This window comes from Leopardus geoffroyi, chromosome D4 (genome assembly GCF_018350155.1).
Source record: "Leopardus geoffroyi isolate Oge1 chromosome D4, O.geoffroyi_Oge1_pat1.0, whole genome shotgun sequence".
In the NCBI taxonomy this organism is placed as follows: Eukaryota; Metazoa; Chordata; class Mammalia; order Carnivora; family Felidae; genus Leopardus; species Leopardus geoffroyi.
Genome location: NC_059342.1, coordinates 12,496,487 through 12,522,601, shown reverse-complemented (window position 1 = coordinate 12,522,601; position 26,115 = coordinate 12,496,487). Strand labels below are relative to the sequence as shown.

General features: G+C 39.1%; 1 protein-coding gene across 10 annotated transcripts in view; it reads right to left on the bottom strand.

Annotated features, from left to right (window-relative positions):
• Nucleotides 1-26,115, bottom strand: part of MAMDC2 (MAM domain containing 2) — a 403,751-nt gene that overhangs the window by 260,793 nt on the left and 116,843 nt on the right. For 3 of the 10 annotated variants that reach the window (XM_045468459.1, XM_045468457.1, XM_045468458.1), the window contains exon 6: nucleotides 14,707-14,981. The exons of the other annotated variants lie outside the window; for them this stretch is intronic. In XM_045468459.1, the coding sequence (XP_045324415.1) occupies nucleotides 14,793-14,981 (189 nt within the window). In that variant the 3' untranslated portion in view covers nucleotides 14,707-14,792. Of the gene's footprint in view, nucleotides 1-14,706; nucleotides 14,982-26,115 lie in introns of those variants that run through there. 10 annotated transcript variants of the gene reach the window in all.

The following is a 26,115-nucleotide window of genomic DNA, read 5'->3' as shown; positions in this document are numbered from 1 at the left end:
CTATATCTGCCTACTAACAGAAGTACTTGGGCTTCCCCCCTTGTTACTAGCATTGAAATTTAACAGAAGATCAACTTCACCTATAAAGTATATGGTACTTACTAAATACTAAGTAAATATTAAATTTGTCCCTCATCTTGATTTAAAAATTGCTTAGATCAATGTTTTCCCTCCTGTTTTCCATGAAATACTAAGATCCTATGAGCTATGAACAGATATTCCCTGAAAAAATGATTGTGTGATGAAGTAAATCTGGGAAATGCCAGATGAAACAGGGTTTAATTGCCTTCTGTTCTACAGAAGTTTTCAGGGTCTTTAATGTGCATCATAATGCTCTAAGATAGGGATATGGTATACGGCATTCCCCGAAGACATTTGAGTACAGAACATTTCTCTTTTTAATTTATTTTTAATTAATTAATTAGTTAATTAATTATTGAAGTATAGTTGACATACAATGCTATATTAGTTTCAGGTATACAACATATTGATTTGACAATTCCTTTTTTTTAAATGTTTATTTATTTATTTTGAGAGAGAGGGAGCAAGAGAAATAGAAAGAGAGCAAGAACCCCAAGCAGGCTCTGCAGTGTCAGCACAGAGCCCAACACAGGGCTCAAACCCACGAACCATGAGATCATGACGTGAGCTGAAATCAAGAGTCGGAGGCTCAACTGATTGAGCCACCCAGGCACTCCTAATTTGACTATTCTATACATTACTCAGTGCTCACCAAGGTAAGTATACAGTCACCATCTGTCACCATACATGATTGCAATGTTATTGACTATATATCCTATGTTGTACTTTCCACCCTTGTGACTTATTTATTTCATAATGACATTTTGCACCTCTTAGTCCCCTTCACCCATTTCGCCCATCCTCCCTCCCCTTTAGCAATCACCAGTTTGTTCTTTGTATTTATAAGCCTGCTTCTCAACGTGTTGCTGCTGTTGATTGTAACACTTTCTTCAAGGAATGCCAATACTCCCAGATCAGTTTTGGGAAATGCTAGATTAATATGAAGAACAAGGGAGGAAGAAACTTCAGACAAGTGTTGGGAGGAGGAGGATGGTGCTGTTAATAGCAGCAGGAAACAGGAGGGACAAGTTTGCAATGGAAAATTATTTCATTTTGAACATAGTGAGGCTCCGTTACTGTCTGGTACAGATGAGCAGTATATGTGAGAGTCAAGCTCAGGAGAGAGGTCAGGGCTGGAGTTATTGATGATTATTGATCAAAAGTCCGCCACTATACAGTCTCAGCACTCCGATCCATTACAATCACTCATGAGAAAGGTCACAAGTAACCTTTGCCTAATATTAGTTAAAATACCAAGTTTTCAAGTGATTTACACTTCCAAAGAGAATAAAGAGTATTAAAGACTTTTCTGTATGTAATGTTATGAAGAAAATTTATTTTCTCTGCAATTAGTGAGTAAATGAATAATAAATATGAGGGTGGAGGCTGGGCTTCCAGGTCCTCAAATCAATAATAGTAGGCAGACCTTCCCCACATGTAAGGGTGAGTTCAATTCCTGAGATAGAAAGGGGGAGAGAAGACTTGTGAGAGTTTGGGTGAATGGATGACACAAGAAAAGTGGGGAGAGGAAGAGGTGTGAGGGCAGAGACAGTGAATGGAGATTTTCAAGTAGAGTGTCACATGCTGCATGATATAATGTATCCTCATGCCCCCATAACGGAAATAAACAAAACACAATTTGCTCAAGGTAGTTTGACTTTTTAAGAGAAACTCATTTTTCTTGGGCAGAGTACCATGACAGCATATATGTGTAAGAAAAGAAAAGGGATAGCCAGGGTCCAGGTGACCCCTTGGGCGGACTCTGTTGGCTACCTGCCCAACATCTGTTTCCCTCCTTCTGTCTTTCTGACAGGACCTTGCTTTGCCTGATGTAACCAAGCAACGGAATCCAGAAGAAGCTATCCCCATTTGCATGAAGCTCAGGAGAAGATTCTGGTTTGTCTAACCTAATCATGGCATTCCCCTTGCTGGGTTTCAGGAATGTACATGTAACCCAATTCTGGCCACTGAGATTGCATGATAGAGACGTCTGGGGAAGCTTTCCCAACTCCTGAGAAATGCACTCAAGGAGAGACAATCATTCTTTTTCCTCTGGACATCCTCATGTCTGGACATGACAGCTACAACAGCTTCAACCACAATGCAGCCAGTGTGAGGAAGGCAGAGGCAAGATACGTGCAGAGGCTGGATGTTAGCAGACTAGGGACCTGCCCTACCCTTGGACTTCTTGTTAGGTGAGATCATAAATGTGCTTATTGTTTAAATCAGTTTAATAATTTTGTTTCTTGCAGGCAAAAGTATGTGAACTAATGTATGCCTATAATAACATCACTCTAATTGCATTCTGAAAAAGTTTCCCAGGTAGGGGAGCATTTTTTTTCTACAAATACATCTCATTGCTGTACACCAAGACTGCAGACAGCATACCTTTTCTGTTTCAAATTTCACTATTTGGCCAGCTTCTGTATTTTCTAAGATCTGGGTACTGGTAATATAAATTAAGCTTTCCAAAAGAGGATATGAGTTTTAAAATAACAGTTTTACCTGGAAGATGGGAATTGGCACCTATCATTAGTATTTTTTTTCTTTTTTTAATGTTTTATTTATTTTTGAGAGAGTGAGAGTCCGCACATGAGGAAGGGAGGTGCAGAGAGAGGGAGACAGAGGATCCAAAGCAGGCTCTGTGCTGACAGCAGCAAACTCCACAGGGGCTCGAACTCACCAACCATGAGATCATGACTTGAGCCAGAGGTCAGATGCTCAACCCACGGAGCCACCCAGGCGCCCCCTGTGTAATTTTTTTCTTTGAATTGCAGCTCAGTAGAATACCTATTCCATGGTTAATTCTTAGTCATCCATGTGCTGTAAATAGGCACACTGTGAAGAAGTCAAACTTGAATGTCATTCCCATACCTCATTTTGATTATATATTGCAGCTTTCTTGGGGGGAGAGAGCTTGTTTTACTTCTCTGAGACGGCTGCTGTCCGTTCCCAGTCTGTGATAGGAAAGTGACTTGTAAGAACCACGTGGTGTTTGTGTTCAGGGGAATACAAAAATGACAAAACTCTGTCACTTATTCATAAATATTTTTCAAGCCCATAAAATAAAGACAAGGCACCGTGAGCAGGGAAATGAGTTGTCGCCAGTAACCTTTAGCGAACTTACAGAACAATTTCATTTTCCGTACTAAGAAATTTAAGTGAGGAGGCTTGAGGCAAACACAAAGAGGCAAATTATACCACTTTAAACATTACGTCTCAAACATCCAATTCAGCTCCACTGTCCTCCAAGTTTATAGCTTCTGTGGGCAGTTACACTTTAGATAACTGAATGTGTAACAGTGGTTGTGGACCACAGAAAGGCAGTGTGCACACTGCTTTTTCTTTGGTGCAGCATTTCCTTAAAACAATTTTCCTCTCAGCCCCTCTTCCACACCATCTTTTCAGCCCTCAGGCTCAGCAGCTGCCTGTATCGTGCCTATCACATGATAGCATTCAACTTTTACCTGCCACAGGAGCAGTGTTTGTTCTGATTGGTGCTCTGGCTTACAGACGAACAGTGTTTTACTGCAAGAATGACTGCAGTCGGACTGATCGAAGCTCTGGCAAACTGTCTTGCCCTCGGTGCATGAAACTTTCTTAGGCCAATTTTGCCAACTCCTCCCATTTCCCAAGATTACCACTGAAGCCCTTGGTAATACAAACATGCTAATTATCTGAATCCTTCTAGCCAAAGCTGTTCCGATTCCATGGATTGCAATTATCAGTTACCCATGCACTCATTCCTAACGGCATAGGATTATGACAGGGGTCTTTATGCGAATTCCTTCAGCACTTCCGAGTGCCCACTGTGCTTTAGAAATACGTGGCCCCCAGACGAGTAGAAATGATCCCTACTCTTCAAGAACCCTTGTGAAATGGCCATAAGATAATCAGGTGAGTGCCATGAGAGACTCATACAAAAGTCACAAATGGTGGAGGAAGCAACCAATTCCAGACTTGGGAAGAGAATTAGGGACTATTTCATTGGGGATAAGCATATTTTTCAAAACAGTAAAAAAAAAAAAAAAAAAAAAAAAAGTCACAATTTTATGTTTTGAGCCTCTCTGAGTCCATAGCATGCTTACTTCTCTCACACTTTAACTCTGATTCATAAAAACAATGGCCAATGAATAATATGGGAAAACAAGGCTGCACATCCATACAATACCAGGTAGAAAGTGGTCAGGCTATGGAAGTACAGAGCTGATTTTCTGTTGGGAGAATCGGTGGGACATGGATTGTGTGACCACTTGGCAAACTGCCCAGAATATGGGCCACTGAAAAGTCACAGGCTAAATGAACAGTATTTCCTTAATCACTAAGAGTTGAATCATATTTGTCTTAACAGTGAGCATCTAAAGAAAGTTCTAGGCTTATTTTTAGGGGTCTTGGTTCTAATTCCAAAAGTCACTTCACCAATTGGAAGCTTAAATGCCAAACAGAAGTAATGATAATCATACACACACACATTCATACACACACACACACATTCATGTACACACACGTATACAACATCCATTAAGTTGTTGTGATGATGGAATCATGTAAATATACTAAAAGCACTGGCACATGTTTGTTCTCAACCCTGTTAGCTGACTCTAGACCTGGAAATCCTATACTATGTCTGGCCCCTGACCTTAACCTCTAGAAAACTCAGGTCATGTTCCTCTCCCATGTAACTGTTGCCTTCTCCAACTTCCAACCCTGGATGACTGGGTTCCGGGGTATCCATAAAGCTCCTGGAAAGGTATGAAGTATTTTGGGTGGATGACGCTATCCTACAATGTGCCAACTGCTTTGATCCTTTCATTGCAATGAGATAGTTCTAGGACAGTAGGAGATAGAAGTCAACAGGTTATTTTTCGTGTTCCTTTATTCTCTACTTGCTATTTCCTTCCAGCTGTCTACCAAAGAAGAAACTTCACAGTTCTCAGCTAGCTATCTCAGCTATCCAGTGAACCCTGATTGGAGCGTTCACTTTGTCTTAGGAGTGGGCCTGGAAGAGTTATACCAACCCATAAGCATTGTGAGGACTGTCAATGACAGGAGCAAGGGTCTGAAGTGACAAAAAAACAAAAATAAAAACATAAAAACCAACAACAAAAAAAAGCCACCAAATTATGTTACCAACTTAAGACAAATGGAAAAGGTCTCTCTGTTTCTCTAATAGAAGTACCAAATGGGGAGATAGCCTAGGTGGCTCAGTTGGTTAAGTATCTGACTTCAGCTCAGGTCATGATCTCAGAGTTTGTGGGTTCAAGCTCCACGTCGGGCTCTGTGCTCACAGCTCAGGGCCTGGATCCTGCTTTGGATTATATGTCTCCCTCTCTCTCTGCCCCTCCCCTGTGCTCACACCCTGTCTTTCTCTCTCTCTCAATAATAAATAAACATTAAAAATTAAAAAAAAAAAAGAAATACTAAAGGGAAGAGGCACAATTTCTGTACAGAAAAGGACTTCTCACAAGAGTACAACAGTACTCTGGTAGACTGTACAAATGGACCAAACTACCCCCTCTTATCCACACTCTTTGGGAGAACCCACCTACGACTCTGGGATGGCCCCAGGACGTGCTCCAGCCGGGCTGTAGTAAATACGACACAGGCAGATGTTTGAAAAGCCTTGTGCACAGAGGCTTCCCCACATGCTGCTCTTGGGGACTTCGCCATCACCATGTGAACAAGCCCAGTCTGCTGCTCAGCCTCTCCGCCTCGTGATGAATGACCCCCAGCAAGGGCATCCCTGACCTCCAGCTCACTCTGAGCCAAGAGACAGTCAGGTGAGTGAGACCATCCCAGACCATCCAGCCCCAGTTGTTGCCACCCAGACTAGAGAGACCACCCAGGAGACCACATGGTTAGCAAATGCTAGTTGATAAAATTACATATTCTCTTTTGTGGTTGCCCTACAAAAATACATTGTGTGTGTGTACATACATGTATACTTTGTCTTCTAGAAATGGACACACAGACCTTAATAGTAGCTTGCTAAACATTCACAATTTATTTCATCATCTTCCAGAGGAAAGCTTCATTACTTATGACGTCAGAATGTTTCCCAATGTTCTCTTCACAGAAATATTTGTAACTTTTACAGGGTAAAAGGTCTGGATTTCTTTAGACTGTCAAAGGTGCTCATGAACACAACAGATTAAGATCCACTGCTTAGAGGGGAGATTTTAGTATGAGGGAAGAGTGCTGGAAAATGAGATGAGTTTGATTCCTAGACAGCAAGCCTAAGTTACTATCCTGATAGGTGAAAAGTAGAAATATGTAATAAAAAAATTAAAGAATACATTTCTACAAAATACAAATCAAGACTACATTAACATACCACCTCACACCAATCAGAGTAGCTAAAATTAACAACTCAGGAAACAACAGATGTTGGCGACAACATGGAAAAAGAATTGTTGGTGGGAATGCAAACTGGTGCAGCCACTCTGGAAAACAGTGTTGAGGTCTCTCAAAAGACTAAAAATAGAATTACCCTATGACCTAGCAATAGAACTATTAGGAATTTATCCAAAGGATACAGGAGTGCTGATTCATAGGGGTACATGTGCCCCAATGTTTATAGCAGCGCTACCAACAATAGCCAAATTATGGAAAGAGCCCAAATGTCCATCAACTGATAAATGGATGAAGAAGATGTGGTTTATATATACAATGGAATACTACTTGGCAATGAGAAAGGACGGAATCCTGCCATTTGTAGCAATGTGGATGGAACTGGAGGGTATTAGGCTAAGTGAAGTAAGTCAGTCAGAGAAAGACAGATATCATATGTTTTCACTCATATGTGGAAGTTGAGAAACTTAACAGATGACCATGGGAGAAGGGAAAGAAAAAAAATATATAGTTACAGAGAGGGAGGCAAACCATAAAAGACTCTTAAATACAAACTGAGGGTGGAAAGGGTGGAGAGCGGGGAAAATGGGTAATGGGCATTGAGGGGGACACTTGTTGGGATGAGCACTGTGTGTTGTATGTAAGCAATGAATCATGGGAATCTACTCCCAAAGCCAAGAGCACACTTTATACGCTGTATGCTAGCTAACTTGACAATAAATTATATTTTTAAAAATGTTTAATAAAAAAAAGAATACATTTCCATAGCATTTCGCAAATAATCTCAGTATTACTTTGACTTACTGTATCAACATTATCAAAAACACTGGTTAAACACACACCCGTGCATTCTAAATCTTCACACGACAGTGCCTACCTCCAAAATTTTCCAGGATTCTCTTCATTTTCAAATATTGTCACTTTGTAACAGAAATTCCAATATTTGATTCTAAATGAAATCTTCCAGGCTGCTTCTCAAGTTCAGAATGAAAATCTTTTTTTTTTTTTTAGATTATGTGTACCATTTTAAAAAAAATTATGTTACAAAATGTTATGATCTTGAAAGATAAATAACCCAGTTAAAAATGGAAAATGGATATGAATTAAGATTTCTCCAAAGAAGATATACAAATAGCCAATAAGCACATGGAAAGATGTTCAACAGCATTGGCCACTAGGGGAATACAAAGGAAAACTGCAATGAGACCCCACTTCTCACCAACTAGAATGGCTATGATCAAAACAATGGAAGACAACAGATGTTGGTAAGGATATGGAAAAATTGGAGCCCTTATGCACTGCTAGTGAAAATGTAAAATGGTAAAGCTACATTAGGAAATAATTCGGCAGTTCCTCAAAAGATTAAACAGAGTTCCCATATGACACAGCAGTTCCCCTCCTGGGTATATACCCAAGAGAAATGGAAACATACATTCACCCAAAAACTCATACACGAATATTCACAGCACCATTATTCATAACAGCTAAAAGGTAGAAGTAACCCAATGTCTATCAACTGATGAATGGATACATTGTAGTATATCTTTATGAGTACTGACAACTTCATTCAACATAGATGAAGCTTGAAAACATTATGTTAAGTGAAAGAAACTAGTTAGTCACAAAGACCACACAGTGTATGATTTCACTTATATAAAATATTCAGAATAGGCAAATCTATAGAGAAAGAAAGTAGATTAGTGGTTGCTTAGGACTGAGAGCTTGGGAGGGAATGGGGAATAACAGCTAATGGATATGGAATTTCTTTTAGGTGTGATGAAAATGTTCTAAAATTGATTGTGGTGATGGGAGCACAACTCTGTGAAAATACCAAAAAGCATTGAATCATACACTTTACAAGGGTGAAGTTGATGGTTCAGAATCATATCTCAATAAAAGCTTACGAAAATGTTATAAAGCTTATGATCTTAATTGGGAACACTAATTTACTGTGTGAGATTTTGGGTTTTCCACTTTCACATATAATGGCTGCCTCATGTTTGTCCCACCTCAGCTATTTGGGAGTGGGCTTCCAGTTCTTGGCAAATTGCCCACCACTGTCGCTGAAATAAAGTCAGCTGCTGGTCAACACAGCTTTGAGAAAGTATCTTCCCATTCCTGCCTGGGGTCTTATGAATCTGGAGTTTCCCTATACTTCTGGAACACTGTTATCCAGGGCTTTCCTTTCTAAGTAAACCAGTAAGCTGGCCAGGCCCTACTTATCTTCATCTGCCATCTCCATATCCCAGGGGTTGGGTCTAGTATGCTTACTTCCTCCCTCACTGCCAAATGGATTTCTAGTATAATCCAGTGGATTTGAGGTTCCTCTGTACTTCTGAAGTGAAGCCCCTGGCTGACTCCCCATCTCTATTTTCTTCATCACATACCCTGGGATCTTGACTCCTATTCGAACTCAACCAGATTTGCTATGTCCCTTCTACTAGGATTCAGTCTCTACCTTTACTAACCTAACCTTAGTAACCATGAAGCTGCCAGTTTTGCCATTTTTCTGCTATCCATTCCCCTCCGCTACAAAACTTAATTATTTCATGTTTGTCCTGCCCCTCCTTAGGTAAAGGGTTACAAGGCCTCCATAAATGAGTGAAGTGTACCAGGTAAGAACTGCAGCAAAATGATGATCTTAGCCCCCATCAAAAGAATGCTTTCCCTTGGGGCGCCTGGGTGGCGCAGTCGGTTAAGCGTCCGACTTCAGCCAGGTCACAATCTCGCGGTCCGTGAGTTCGAGCCCCGCGTCAGGCTCTGGGCTGATGGCTCAGAGCCTGGAGCCTGTTTCCGATTCTGTGTCTCCCTCTCTCTCTGCCCCTCCCCCGTTCATGCTCTGTCTCTCTCTGTCCCAAAAAAATAAATAAACGTTGAAAAAAAAAATTAAAAAAAAAAAAAAAAAAAGAATGCTTTCCCCCCTGCTGATTGTTGCTGTATTAAAATGAGGCCTTCTGCTGCCAGATCTGCCAATTTGTCAAGGGCATGGAAATCCAGACATTTAAGTAAAATGTCCTAATTTATATAATTTGCCTTGATTTCTTTTAATTAATGAAAAAAAAAAAACATCATGAAGACCATACAAAACTTACCTGTAAGCCAAATTTAACTCAAGAACCACCATTATGGGAATTATCCAAAGGATACAGGAGTGGTGATTCGAAGGGGTACAGGTACCCCAATGTTTATAGCAGCACTATCAACAATAGTCAATTTATGGAAAGAGCCCAAATGTCCATCAACTGATGAATGGCTAAAGAAGATGTGGTGTGTGTACACACACACACACACACACACACACACACACACACTAGAATACTACTCAGAAATAAAAAAGAATGAAATCTTGCCATTTGCAGCAATGTGGATGGAACTGGAGGGTATTATGCTAGATGAAGTCAGTCAGTCAGAGAAAGACAGATATCATATGATTTCATTCATATGGGGAATTTAAGAAACTTAACAGAAGACCATAGCAGAAGGAAAAGAAAAATAAGTTACAGAGAGGGAGGCAAACCATAAGAGACTCTCTTTTTTTTTTTTTTTTCAACGTTTATTTATTTTTGGGACAGAGAGAGACAGAGCATGAACGGGGGAGGGGCAGAGAGAGAGGGAGACACAGAATCAGAAACAGGCTCCAGGCTCTGAGCCATCAGCCCAGAGCCTGACGCGGGGCTCGAACTCACGGACCGCGAGATCGTGACCTGGCTGAAGTCGGACGCTTAACCGACTGCGCCACCCAGGCGCCCCAATATAAGAGACTCTTTAACAAACTGAGGGTTGATGGGGGTGGTGGGTGATGGGTATTGAGGAGGGCGCTTGTTGGGATGAGCAAAGGGTGTTGTATGTAAGTGATGAATCATGGCAATCTACTCCTAAAGCCAAGACTACACCGTATGTTAGGTAAATTGACAATTAAAAAAAAAAAGAACCACCACTGCAGTAGATCTACTTAGGATTTGCCCAACCAATCTCCCACACTCCCCACAGCAGTCTGCATCTGCCATGGTGGGCTCACACCAACAGGTCTGACAGAACAGACACAAGGGCCAAAAGGAAGCTATGGAACAAATTTGTGTGTGTGTGTGTGTGTGTGTGTGTGTGTAGATAGATAGATAGATAGATACACACACATACACACACACAATATAAATATACACAACACACAAGAGATAGTTGTTATTTTGGTGCCTTGGGTGAAATCCTATAAAGTATGCATGTGGAAATAAATAGGCTGTGTGGTTACTTTCTAAAGAAGACATTTCCAATGATCAAATCAAAGCTCCAATTTTTCTTGTTTCATATGGTCTTTGATACTAACAAGATAAACCACTGAAGCAGTTATCTAAAGAAATCCAAAGCAATACAAAATACTTGCACCTATAAGACCTGGGTTTCAGAGTAATATTGTAAAGTTCATTCAGTCCAACATTCACTCATTCACTAATGGATGGCAAGTGAATATTTGGAATGGAGCAAATCTCTGCTTTATTCTTTACTTCAGTGTGCCATTTTACTTCACTAGTTCAAATATAATCTCTTATTCTCCTTCTAGACCAAACCAAAGTGGATTTTTTTTAATGTTTAATTTTGAGAGAAACAGAGACAGAGGCAGACCACGAGTGCTGAAGGGACAGAGAGAGAGAGGAAGACACAGAATCTGAAGCAGGCTCCAGGCTCCAAGCTGTCAGCACAGAGCCCAATGCAGGGCTCGAACTCATGAATGGCGAGACTGTGACCTGAGTCCGAAGTTGGATGCTTAACTGACTGAGCCACCCAGGCTCCTCCCAAAGCAGGTTTCTACGTGGATCCCTCATGGTACACGTAGGCCAATTATGCAAACTGTGATGTTAGTCATTCTGATAATACAGAATTTCTGCTAAAGCAGATTAATCTTATTTTCTAGGTACCAGGCATTGTTCAAAGATAATGATATGGCCATTAAGACTTTTTCCTTACAAAAAGGGAAGAAAACCAAATGATGAGTAGCTATTCATTTATATTTGCATACTTCAAACAGCTGTCTACCCTAGATATGTTACTGAGTGTTAAGGGTGATTAAACTTGAATTTATAGTTGGTGGAAGTAAAGGTAATCCTAGGCAGGTAGCCACTACAATAGGCAAAATATAAAGAATTAACATTTTAATGCAACAGAATGAAACCATACACAAAAATAAACTCGAAATGGATTAAGGACCTACATGTAAGACCTGAAAACAAAAACTGCCAAGAGAAAACATAGGCATATGTAAACTCTTTTTTTTTTTTTTTTTTTTTTTTTATTTAAAAAAAAAATTTTTTTTTCAACATTTATTTATTTTTGGGACAGAGAGAGACAGAGCATGAACGGGGGAGGGGCAGAGAGAGAGGGAGACACAGAATCAGAAACAGGCTCCAGGCTCTGAGCCATCAGCCCAGGGCCCGACGCGGGGCTCGAACTCACGGACCGCGAGATCGTGACCTGGCTGAAGTCGGACGCTTAACCGACTGCGCCACCCAGGCGCCCCCAGCATATGTAAACTCTTAAACACTAGTCTTAGTAATATTTTTCTGGATCTGTCTCCTCAGGTCAGGGAAACAAAAGCAAAAATAAACATTTGGGATTACATGAAACTAAAAAAGTTTCACTTTTGCACAGTGAAACCATCAACAAAACAAAAAGCAACCAAGTGCATAAGAGAGGATATTTGCAAATGATATATCCAATAAGGGGTTAGTATCCAAAATATATAAAGAACTTCTACCACTCAACATAAAAAACACATAATCTGATTGAAAAATGGGCAGAGGGGCATGTCTTTTTCTGAAGAAGACATACAAATGGCCAAGAGAAAGAGGAAAAGATGCTCAATATCACTAATTCTCAAGGAAATGCAAAGCAAAATCACAATGAAATATTACCTCATACCTGTGAGAATGGCTAGTATCAGAAAGATAAGAAATAACAAGTGTTGGTGAGGATATGGAGAAAAGGGAACCCTTTTGTACTGTTGGTAGAAATGTAAATTGGTGCAGCTACAATAGAAAACAGTATGCGGGTTCCTCAAAAAATTAAAAATGCAAATACTGGAAATACTATTAACCCAGTAATTGTACTTCTGGGTATTTATCTGAAGAAAATGAAAGCACCAATTCAAAAAGATATATGCACCCCTGTGTTTATTGCAGCATCATTTATAATAGCTAACCTAAGCGTCCACTGATAGATGCACAGATAAAGATGTGGTACACCTTTCTTTTTCAGTGGCTTTTTTTACTTGGCGATGAAAAAAAAATGAGATCTTGCCATTCATAACAGCATGGATGGAACTAGAGGGTATTACGTTAAGTTAAATAAGTCAGACAGAGAAAGGCAAATACTATACGATTTTACTTATATGTGGAAACTAAAACCAAACAAATGAACAAACAGAAAAAGACTCATAAATACAGAGAAAAAACTGGTAGTTGCCAGAGGGAAGGGTAGTAGTGAAGAATAGGTGAAATAAGTGAAGGAGATTAAAAGGTACAAGCTTCCAGGGGCGCATGGGTGGCTCAGTTGGCTAAGCTTCTGACTCTGGCTCAGGTCATGATCTCAGGGTTTGTGGGTTCGAGCCCCACGTCAGGCTCTGAGCTGACAGCTCGGAGCCTGCAGCCTGCTTTGGATTCTGTCTCCCTCTCTCTCTCTACTCCTCCCCAACTTGTGCATGCGCTCTCTCTTTCTCTCTCTCAAAAATAAAAGAGGTGGGGCGCCTGGGTGGCGCAGTCGGTTAAGCGTCCGACTTCAGCCAGGTCACGATCTCGCGGTCCGTGAGTTCGAGCCCCGCGTCAGGCTCTGGGCTGATGGCTCAGAGCCTGGAGCCTGTTTCCGATTCTGTGTCTCCCTCTCTTTCTGCCCCTCCCCCCTTCATGCTCTGTCTCTCTCTGTCCCAAAAATAAATAAATGTTGAAAAAAAAAATTAAAAAAAAATAAATAAAAGAGGTAAAACTTCTAGTCTTAAAATAAATAAGCTAAGAGGATGACAAGTATAACATAGGGAATATAGCCAAAAATATTATAGTAACTCTTTATGGTGACAGATGGCAACTACACTTACCATAGTGAGCATATTGTAATGTATATAATTGTCAGATCACTAAGTTGTACACCTGAAATTAATATAATAGTGTATATCAACTATACTTCAATTAAAAATAAGAAAAAGAATTAACATTATGCTTATAATATACATATTTATGTATAATATATATATGTATATTGTGTGTACATGCAAACACATACTTTAAAGCAGCAAGAAATTATAGTCAAATTCTGCTGATGAATGCTTACCAGGCATATCCACATTTTCTTTTTCTTTATTAGTTATCATTTCTCCACTCACAAGGCTTATGGTCTCCACCATAATTTGCTGATCAAGAGTTGGAGGCAATGCTAAATTAGCATTTATCATAAGTGCTATTTCATGAATTTACATTTTAAAGAAAATAATGACAGCAAATTAATCCTAGGCTGACCAAATAGTTAAACTCACCCTCCAAAGAAAGAAAAGGTCAAAGGTACTTCAAAAATCAATTAGAATCTGCTATCTATGTACCTCTGGGCAACCTGTTTAAATCTCTGTGAGCTTCTGTTTGCTCATCTGTAAAATGGGATGTTAAGTCAAAACAACTGCTAAGATTTCTTCTAAATATAATATTAGATGCAGACATCAAACCCTAAAGTTTTCCCATCAAACCCTAAAGTTTCACTAAGATTCTGGCTACATCTCTCCTATTGCATATGCTCAAAAAGTATTGTCTTAAATAAGGAAAAGCACTATGCTGAATAAAGAATCCACACTGCAGTTAGCCAGCATAGATAAACCAAAGTCTATAAACAGATACACACCCCACCTCCACTGCAACTCTCTCTCTCTCTCTTTCTCTCTCTCCCGTGTTGCCCAAACTTCAGCCATTTGACTTTCATGTCAAATCTGAGTACCATATATGTTTTTATTCCCTTAAAAGTGGAATTTAAGTTGGGTTACTTTTTAAAAAATTTATCCATTCTAAGCAAACATAAGCTTGACTGGGCTAGCTTTATACATTTTTTTCTAATAAAATTTAAAATAAATACATAGTCCATAAATAAAAGAAAATTCCAGCAATTACCATCTAGAATTGTGTTGTACACCTTCCCTGGTATACACATTAAACTCTGGGAAATACCAGAGTAGCTTTATGAGAAGAAGGATATATACATGATGGCCTAGAATATTTAAGATATTGTTTTTAAAGGAATCTACTATAGTAACACCATTTCCATTGCATTTATTAGGATAGCAAATCAACTGTTATATCCATTATTCTTTCATTAGTTAGAGAATCTGATTCCATATATTATTTTAAAAAGGGGACAATAGGACCACCAGTTAATGGGTAGAGTTTTTGTTTTATATATGAATTAGCATAAATCCCACTTTCATCATGCCAAGTGTTGATGCCAAATCTTTTGGAACCATCTAGATCTGTGAACTGAGAACGGCATTTTCTGTGGACTATTGAATAATCATCTTGACAAGGATAATCCTATGGGGGAGAGGGGGAGAAAGAGAAATAATATTGAATGACCAAAATACGTAAAAACGAGTGATTTCTAAAAGTTGATCTTATTAAGATCCAAGTTTAATTTTCACACAATTAATTTAATATCTCAAGTTACAAATGCTTCAATGAAAATATGGCCATTGTTTCATTTACAAATACTTTAATGCTGAAAGAAGAATCTAGTTCTTTTATTTATAAAGCTAAAAAGATGAATTGTTATACATGTAAAATTTTTCTAAACCATAAATATACGGCACAAAGAACAGTTTAAATTTCATGATCATCTACATAAGACCAAAACAATTACAATTTACCTATCATTCAACATCTTTTTAAACTGAATATAAGTTATAATTATTCCAAAGAATATTATCTTGGGTTGTATCTTTCATAATTGCTATCAAGTGACTTGCCAGTAAATGCCAAACTCAAGGGTTCATTCCTCTGAGAAATTTACCTCAGGATAACCCAGTATAATGTTTAAGGTATTTATCCCTAAAGCACTTCATAGAAACTTCCGTTGTAATAAAATGAGACACTGTCATTGACCATTTGCAAAAGGGAATATTGATTCTCTCAGATTACATCAAGGATAATGGTAGACAAGGGACATAAAGCCCTTGAACTCACTATCTAATTTCTGCTTCAAATTGGTGCTAATTTTAAAGCACTAACACAATATTGAAATTAAATCACCAGAACTATAAAACAATGAAAGAACGTCAAAATAGTTCTAATCTTAGATTGGCTTTATTGAAAATAATTGGAAAATGTAACCATTTATTCAAGCATAACAATAAGTATGGGGTCAATGTATTTACGGAGTGCCTATCATGGGTTGGGCACAATAGGTGAGTGTTTATGTCTTTTAATCCATAGCAGGACTCTGACATAGGAATTATTACTCCCACTTTACATATAGGAAAAGATATTGCTTAAAATCTCAAGAAAAAGAGATTTTAAGGAATGCCAATATTAAGTAATTCAGCCAGGACTTGTAACTAATTATCTGACTGTAAGATGCATTCATTATCCCTCCAGGACCCTCATGAAATTCTTAATAATTAGGAGATGAAAAGAAACACAAACCACAAAATCCTAAAGCTACATTATATCCATGTTATTTTCTGTATAGTTTGGGCTTTTGTTTTTCAGAGGCAGTGTCTAATTTCTCTGAGGCACATATGTTAGTTTTTGGTCTGGTGGAGGCCCTTCCAACGAAATTTGAGCATTACTGGCCAAACCTGCCTGCTCAAAGGGAGGCAGGGTCTGCTCATTCCTACACCAGCTTCTGTCAAACTAAAGGGAGCTTCAAATTCAGGGTCAACATGTTTCTCTAGCATCCCCTAGGCAGAGAGGATGATTTATTTTGATCAGGTAGATGAAACAATTAAATGTGATGTTTTAAGAAAAGGATTCTGGCAGCAAGAAGGTATTGACGACTGAAGGTAGAAATGATCAGATTCCAGAACAGTAATTAGAATTAGAATGACAATAAGAATTCACATATCATTAACTGATGTATGGATAAACAAAATGTGATCTATTCATACAGTGAAAAAACATTATTTGGTAATAAAGTGAACAAAATACTGACACATGCTGTAGCATAGACGAACCGTGAAAACATTATGCTAAGTGAAGGAAACTAAACCAAAAAACTACACATTGTATGATTCCTTCTAAAGAATGTCCACAGAGATAGAAATTAACTTTGTGAGGAGCTGGGGGAGGGGGAGAATGAGGAGAGACTGTTAATGGGTGCAGTGGCCAATAGATCACGGGGCACCCAGGCATTTGCTAAGCATTATTTGTGAGTTGTGTCTGTGAGGGTGTTTCTAGACGAGATCAGCATTTGAATCTGCACAGTCAGTAAAGCAATTTGCTCTCCCTAATGTAGGTGGGCATCTTCCAATCCACTGAGGACCTGAATAGAAGAAAAAGGCAGTGGAAGAAAGAATTCAGTCCCTTCCTGCCTGATAGCTTGAGCTGGGACATTCATCTTATACTGCTCTTGGTACGTGGTTCTCGGGCCTTCAGACTTGGAATGAATTACAGCCACCAGCTTCCCTAGGTTTCCAACTTGCAGCCAGCACGTTGTGGGACTTCTCATCCTCCATATTGCATTAGCCAATTCCTTAAAATAAATCAATCTGTCTCCCTCTCCTCTCTCTTTCTGTCTATCCTAGTGGTTATCTATCTGTTGAGAAATGTGACTAATAAAATGCATATGGAATTTTTTTGGGGGTGATGAAAATGTTCCAAAACTGATGATTGTATGATCCTATGTATATACAAAAATCACTGACTTGCATACTTTTACAGGGTGGATTTTATGGCATGTGAATTATATCTCAACAAAGCTATTATTTGGGTAGGGGTGAGCAATCCGAAAGTTAGGAAAACTAGTTAAGAGACTACTGCCTACTCGTACACACATGAAATTGAGTCCCTTCTATCATCAGAGGTATATTGGTAAGTGAGTTCCCCACCAGGAAAAAAAAAAAAAACACACAACTTATTTGTGATAATTGCCAAATTCTGTGTTGTAAATACTCCCGCTATGGCTGACTTCATGCTATCAAAGTGAGGTCAGTAAATATTGGGTTGGGAAGACGTGAGTATAATTAGCTCATGAAAACTTTAAGAAATGACTCCAGTTAACCCTGAATCCACTTCTCCCACCCCCCATTGTGTGACGGCCACACGATTTGGGTAGATCAATCCTACTGCAAGGTCTAGGGGCAGAATCTAACTGGCCTATGACAATTATAATAATCTCACGTCCACTCTCAGTGATCTCAGTGATTGATCCAGTGTTGGGCATGTGTTTTGAGTTTGTCCAAATAAAGTAAAGCCCAAGACTTTTGTTCAGTGGTTTGGAGGAAAGAAACTCTTTTTCCATTACTGGAAATGAGGAAGCATCTAGCCCAGGTTGCTATTGGTACTGCTCCTACAATCAGTTTAGCATGAAACCAACACCATAAAAGGCATATTTGAGAGTCAGTAAGAAGCATGATGACATTGCTGTATCAATCCTTTACTGAAACATGACTTTTCAAAAAAAAGCGTAAACCAATAAATTGCTTTTATTGTCTGACCTGAGTTGGATTTTGTACAACCTACTAAAAACATCCTAACTAATGTGTACCTGAATAATAGGTAATGTTGGAACACTGAAGTACTAAGAATCAGAGCAAAAAAAAAAAAAAAATGGCCAAAACCAAGGAAGTAGGACAAGTATGTATTTATAGTAGGAATAAAGGCAAACAATAAATTTGTGACTAAATATATAATCAAGAATTAGAAGAATGTGAATATGGAATAGGTAAACAAAACAGGACAATAAGAACACACTGCTGGGATCCAGGAAGGTATAACTATTATATGAAAGCAGAGCAAGAATGGTTTTTCAAAGTTTAATACTAAAGGCACAAACTAGAATAAAACAGCTGTACCAAGAGCCACCTTAAAGGACCTTAATACTGACTGCAGCTTAGACCCAAGGCCAAATTGAGATGGTAGGAGTCTTAAACAAGAAGTAATTTAGTGTGCCACTCAAATCAAGTATACAGGGGGTAATCATTTCAAAATGATGCGTAGTTTTGCCCTTTCTGTGTGTAACCAGTCATTTGCCCAAGGTGAGATCAAAATTTGTTTCAGAATAAAATGCTAACCAAAGAACAAAGTAGTATCAGCTTCTAATATGCAAAATAGGATTTTTCAGCAAGATAACAGCCTTGCAAACCACTCACAATTGTGAGGACTTTAGAATACCAATGTCCAGGCCTGGAAGACTTCACATTATAGAGTTCTCCAAATGTATAGAAAAAAATATCCTTTCGTTAAGGCTTAACCAAAGGTTGGAATGAATAGTCGGAAGATAGGGAAGAGTCTGGGGAATTATAGGAATGAGAAAACAAGAGAAAAGGGAAAAGCAGGATGGCAGAGACAGCCAATGTATTTCCCAGTTTTCCCTTTCCCAGACTTTAAGCCAGCAGAGTCCCTCTGACCCGGACAGAGGGAAGTACATGAGACAAATCAGAGTAATGATGGAAAGGCATAAGAGGGGCCCCCATCCCTCATGAGAACTCTTGAAACTGACCATCTCAGGCTGCCCTTTCATCTGCCTGGAGGCCACCACACCCACGCTGGTGGGGCATCACACTTATGCAGAGGGAGACTCTGAGTCACTTTTGGCATCCTGTGGGGAGTCTGCAGAGGGGGTTACTAACAGGAGCTGCAGAGCTGAACACTGGAGCTGGGGCTGAATGGGAATCACAGAAGTCTTCTGTGGGGTCCACAGTATTTATGGGAGTGGAAATGAGGCTGAGTTATCCCAAGCAAGCCATCTGGGATCTAAGCTAGCCCAGAGAGAAAGAGTGAGAAATAGAAAAAGACGGACGGTTCAATGTCCACAGACTTTAGCCACCAATGCCAGCAAGGAAAAGAGCGGCCAGGTGGACTAGGGACGTCATCCCAGAGACCAGAACAGGCAGACAACAGCACACACAAAAATCCTACTCTTGCCCTCTGGCATCAGGATGCTAAGGCACATCCCCCTCTCCATATACCTAGATACCATCTTAGGGAGAGTCCTAGTTACCATTACTGTGTAACAAACAGGTCAACCCATGTAGAACAGTACAAAACAATACCCATTTCCAGAATCTTTGGGTTAGGAATTTGGAAAAGGCATAACAAAGACAGCATCTCTTTAGAATACCAATGTCCAGGTATTGCTCCACAATATCTGCTCCACAATATCTGAGGCCTCAACAGAGAAGACTTGAAAGCTGGGAGTGACTTGAGGGCTGGGGTTACAAACATCCCTCACTCCGGTTGGTGGTTGATGCTGGCTGCCTGCTGGGATCTCAGCTAGGGCTGTTGACTGAAACAATGATGCAGGTCCTCCCTGCATGCCTGCTTGGGCCTTCAACATGGTGCCTGGGTTCTGGCAGTGGCAGTGGCACTGAGAGAACCAGGAGGAAACTGCATTGCTTTTTATCACCTGGCCTCCAAAGTCACATAGCATCACTTCTACCATAGTCACGGTTCACCCAGTCCTAGGGGAGGTGATAAGGACTCTGCCTTTCAATGGAAGGAGTATCCAAATCACATTGTAAGGGCATGTGGGATGACCACATGTATTGCACCATTTGGGGAGAATGACAATCTGCCACATGGGAGAAAAAGTAGGATGTGTTGGGGTTCTCAAGACTATCCCTGGATTCAGTGATTTCTAGGAGGAACCACAGGACTCAACATGTAGTTGTATTTGTGGTTATGATTTACTACAGCAAATGGATACAGAGCAAAATCAGTGAAAAGGCACACAGGCTGAAATCCAGAGGAAACCAGGTGCAAACCTCCAAGAGTCCTCTCCCAGTGAGTCACACAGGATGCACTTAATTTCCTCAGCAACGGATTGTGAAATACTGTTTACTGGGGAAGCTCATTAGAGCCTCAGTAGCCAAGGTTTTTCTCAGGGGCTGGTCACAGGCGCGCTCTTTGCCTAGCAAAATTCCAGACTCCCAGAAGGAAAGCAGGTGTTCAACATGAACCATATTGTTTGCACAAACTGTTTAGGTGCAGTGAACCACTCTCATTAGGGAGTTCTAGTCCCAAAAGTCAAGTTTCTAGATGCCAGACAAGGGCCAACCTTGCAAGCAGGCTTTTTAAGAGAGAACAGTCTCAGTTCTGCTGTTAGCTCTTTTCTGCAAACAAAGGATGGGAGGAGATCTCTGAGAAAGTGAGAGTTTTTTTTAAAGGGAAATCAAACACTTCCTATAGGAACTATTTAAATTACAGAATCAGACTAAGCTGTAAATCGATTGAAGACTGAGTGTTTTCCCACTGGTGGTGGGCTCAGGAAGAAGGCCAGTTATCCATTAGACACTTTTCCTCTGCATATGTGAGTTGTAAACAGTTGTTATATTTCCACACCCTAACATAATATTTAAATATGTACATGTTCAACATTTATTTAGTGGGACTGGGAAGAAATGTTTAGAAATTGCATATAAAAACAGAGGTGCGAATCACCACACATTGTTGGCTGTTCACTGTTCTAGTGCTACACCGACCCTGAGTTCTGACAACGTTTACTTAAGATAGGATAATCACCACAGCTTTTACTGGGCCCTTAAGGTAGATGAGGATCTCTGGTAAAATTTGTCTGGGGTGTGGACTGAATGGGTATTGGTGCACAATGGCTTACGCAGAGCCAGACTAGAAGACACATTTCACGGCAAGAATTTAGAGGACTCACCAGGCCAATGGGGCTAAAGAATCAAAGATGAACTATAGCTTCAAATCTGGATGGTGGGAGAGTTCTAAAACCAGTAAAAGGAATATGAAAGACATGGAGATGGAGGGAGGAATTGTTTTAGGAGATAAATGATGAGTCACATTTTAAGACATTTTCAATGTGAGATGACATCAATACAAAATCTTTATTTGAAATGTGGTGCTGTGGGATAGACAGCTGGGAAAGAGGTCAGTGCCCTGTGCACAGTAGTAGATATTGGCTGGGGAAAAATAAAGAACAGTATTGGAACCATGGATGATATTTGAATACAGACTGTGAATTACATAATTACACTGCATCAGTTATTCCTAAGTTTAAAAATATTACCATAGATATGTGTCCTTGTTCTTAGGAAAATCACATGGAACTATTTATAGGTAAAGGGGCACAGCCTACTCTCAAATAGTAAACAATTGGTCACTTGGGGTAAAGATTATATGGGAGTTCCCTGTGTCATTCTTGCAACTTTCCTATAAGTTTGTAATTATATAAAATATATTATCTCACCCCCCCAAAAAAAGTAATGGTTGGAGAGCCTTGGGTGTGGATGAATTCTCTGAGATTGCACAAAACGAGAAGCACAGAGTTCTGGATCCCAAGTCTTATGGACACTCATGGTTGGGTCCATAAAGAAGCCATGAAGGACAAAGGAGGAGAGGTATGAAGTGCTGCAGGGTCATCAACTCTGAAGGTAGAGGGAGGTGGAAGAATGCAGTGGGAGCCAACAGGTGCTCACTCCCAAAGAAACATCATACAGAGCAAGACCCGACAAAATATAACCAATAGTGCTGTCCAGAGAAACAGAGAGGAAGTCTAATGAAACATCCTGATCAGAGGTGGAAGCAGGCATTGGCGGTATAGTGGTGAGCATGGTGGCCTTCCTGATAAAAGGTGGAAAAGAAAGAGTGCCAGAGAAAGATACATCTATGGCCAGGACAAACAGGCCATAGAAAGAGGAAGCACTAAAGATGCAGCAACAGAATCACTATGGGGAGAATCTGCCTTAACGTTAAGAAAGCTTTCTTCCTTTTCTTCTCGTTCTCTTCCTCCTTTTAAACAAATCTTGGAAAGACAGGTTAGGATGTTATAGGAGGGTCCTCTGGGTGAGGGGGCCCCCCACTTGACATTCTCTCATTGTGAAGGAAACAATATAGTTTTACCACCTATGTCAATAAAACGTATCAGTATCTTTAAGTGACAGGTATCCTGCTCAGATCCCCATCCCCTCACCACCCTCATCTCCACTGACCCTTGGGTGCTATATTCTTACTCTGAACACCATTATCTCCTGAACCTTCTTTAGAATAAAATGACCTTACCATTTCCTGGTCAGCTGTGTACTCAGTCTTGACCAAGTTCTGGCTGTACTTAGTCTTATTTGACTTCACCTTTTTTCTTTAGGATCTTTTACTTTTTATAGATTAATTTTTCAAGGTCGTTTTCAGTTTGAAGACTATCTTCTGGAACATGAGTAACTCTGCCTAATTTAATATTATACAATAATTTGAAAGCATAGTCTCAATTCCTTCATCCAGATCATCCATAAAAATGCATAATGTGTTATGTTTCCCGGCCAAATCAGTCACTGTGAACTAACCTTGTGTCCACCATTACAGATAGCTATTAGCCACCTGGCACTCATATAGCAAAGACCATTCTTCCCTAGCATGCCTGTAAGTATGGTCATTTGGGGTACTCCATTTACTCTTAAAAAGGCATTTGAGGCAGCAAGCTTATTTATGTGAATATCACAGTGGATGGAGCGAAAGTAAATATACAGGTAGATTACCGTGATATTTTGTTTCATTACTTTCAATATACATAATGTATAAAATTCCTTAGCTGTTATACGCACTTGACTGAAGACCTGTCGTCCTCTAATAAGATTGTCTTCTGTATACACATGCGGAGTGATGTGAGAGCAAAAGAACAATTTCCACACAGCCAAGTCTACTTTATCAACCCTAGGGATGATGGAGGATAGGCATCCCAGACAGACTCCTTCATCCATTTCCTCACTACTTTAAAAATGACTTCATTGCTATTGGATATTTTCTTCTCCCAGTGATTGTATCCCAGACACAAGAGTAATTGGCAAATACAGCTACAACAAACATGTTACTAATTGGATATATTTTTGTTATATATTTGAGAAACATTTACTACTCTTTTTATTTGATAAAATTTTACAAACGAAAAACACTTATAACCAATAGAGGGATGCATCTAAAGGAAAATAGTTATGGGAGGCACAAGGAAGGTTAGGCTATGCATATAAATATAAATATTAATATCATTAAAGAGTCTGATCATCATGAAGAAAAATATGGAGACCTGCATGAATAATCACTTTACAAAATAAGCTGACTTTAAACAATATCATAAACTTTAGTAATGTCTAGCATCAAAAACTAAGCAATGCCACACTAAACCTTAGCTATTGATACATTCTTAATGCACAAACTTTGATTGGTCCTATCATAGAAAAAATAAATACCATTTTTTTTATTCCTCAGTCTGTATTATGTGAGGACACCTGCCACTATTTTATACTTATAATTGCATGGTTAGTTATAAATTTGAGGCCCAGTGTTTTCAATTAAAATTTTTTTCTTCCTTTACAAAAGTCAAATATGTTCAATGTAGAAGTTAAACATAATTAAAAGAAAGAAATTAGAACTAAACTCTTCTGACTTAACCCAGAAACAAAAGAAGATCATAGCTACTTCACTTCAAAAGGCAATATAAAGTGAAGGTGTAGTTTTAGAGAACACAGGGTTCTTTCCTCTAAAAAGAGACAACACAAAAACTGCTTGAAAATCTGAGTTTCCTGAAAATTAAGACCACAATTTCTCAACTGTTGGTGATACATGAGATGAGGATGAGTTAAAATATTAACTTCCTAATTTTTAAGTAGACTTGAATTAAATGTTTGCCAAGGTCCTCATCAAAAAGATTACTTGGTCATAAATAAATACTATTAGGATGGGACAGGATCAATGAGAGAGAATCATATCATCTTGAATACATAAATAGTAAAATTTGAGAGCCCGAGAGCAATATACATTAGTGAAAGTCCTCCAGAGAAATAGAAACAATAGAATATAGATAGATAGATAGATACATACATACATACACACATACATAGAAAGGAAAAATGTCTACTTATCTATCCATCATATCTATCTTCTATTTCTTCTATTTCTATATGTATGGGACAACAGGTGACCCTTGAACAATATGGATTTGAACTGTGCAGGTCCATTTATACACAGATTTTTAAAAATAAATATAGTGCAGTACTATAAATTCATTTTCTCTTCCTTATGATTTTCTTAATATTTTTTTCTCTAGCTTACTTTATTGTAATAATACAGTATATAATACATATAACATACATAATGTGTATCAATCAACTATTTATGTTGTTTATGTTATCAGTAAGGCTTCTGGTCAACAGTAGGCTATTAGCAGTTAAGTTTTTGGTGAGTCAAAAATTATTTGTGGATTTGTGCATCAGTCAAAAATGATTTATGGTTGGGGGGCAGTGTCAGTGCCCCTAACTCCCACATTATTTAAGGGTCAGCTGTGTATATATATAATGAGAGATCCTTCCTTCCTTCCTTCCTTCCTTCCTTCCTTCCTTCCTTCCTTCCTTCCTTCCTTCCTTCTTCTCACCTATTAGCAACTATATATTCCCCCCAATAAGTCAAATCTTTTTGTATTCCAATGGGGAGGCTGTGGAATGGAGCTATGTGAACAAATGCCAGCAGATCCTAAAGTTGAAACTGGGGTCTAGGAAATGTGGTCCCTTAATGCTGGCAGAATCCCATGAGACTCAGAACTAGAACCATTTGCCTCAAAGTACAAAATCACGTGTATACATATCTATGCATATACATATATGTGTATACATATAATCTCAGCACAAACGTGTAACACACAATGAGATCTTTCAGGCATTGTTTTAGACTGAGGAAGGCCACCATTTCCTTCTGAACCCAAGTAATAGAGGGCCGTTCCTGTGGTTAGCTAACAGCAGTATTTTGGAACACCTTGACGTCAATCAAAAGATAATAGGTACAACCACATGACCCCTTCCCTCTTCTCCAATTTCACCTTCCAACCCTATCTCATTTGCAGATGAATCTAAAACTCTTTTTCATTTTAGTCAATAGTCAATGTAATAAGAAAAACAAGGATATGCAGCAAATGCCCATTATTCTTTTGTCAGTAAATATTGAATTAGAACATTAACAGGACACAAAAGAGAAAATTAAATAGTAGATATATTAAGATTCAAGACAAAGAAAAGTAGTACTAAAATAAAGGTCATGAAAACACATCATGGAACCTGGAACATTACCTAGTTAAAAACTACACTTCATTCTGGAGTATAAGGCTTATACATGATTTTTCAATGTGGCCAATTCAATGGTACAACTTTGCACACTATATGTTTTTAAAAGAGAAACAGAAAAAGAAAAGGACTATATGCTGAAATGAAATTATGGAAGATCATGAGAGTACAGAATGGAACAAAAATACAAAGAGAGGGTTTTAAAAAGAAGTGAGAACCAAAGCTAATTTCCTTCAGATGCTTCCTATAGCACTCCCAACCTGTTCTAGATTCATTTTCTGTCTCAGCTTTTGGTATTTTCTGCAGATCATTCTTTCCCTCCTCTTCTTTTTAAGGGCCCTGGTAGGCATCCCTTCCTGAGAGGCAGAAAACTAAAGGCAAGTCTAGCCTTTGGGGAGTTTCTTGCATGTGAATAATCCCAACTGAACAACAGAGGGCTCTTAATG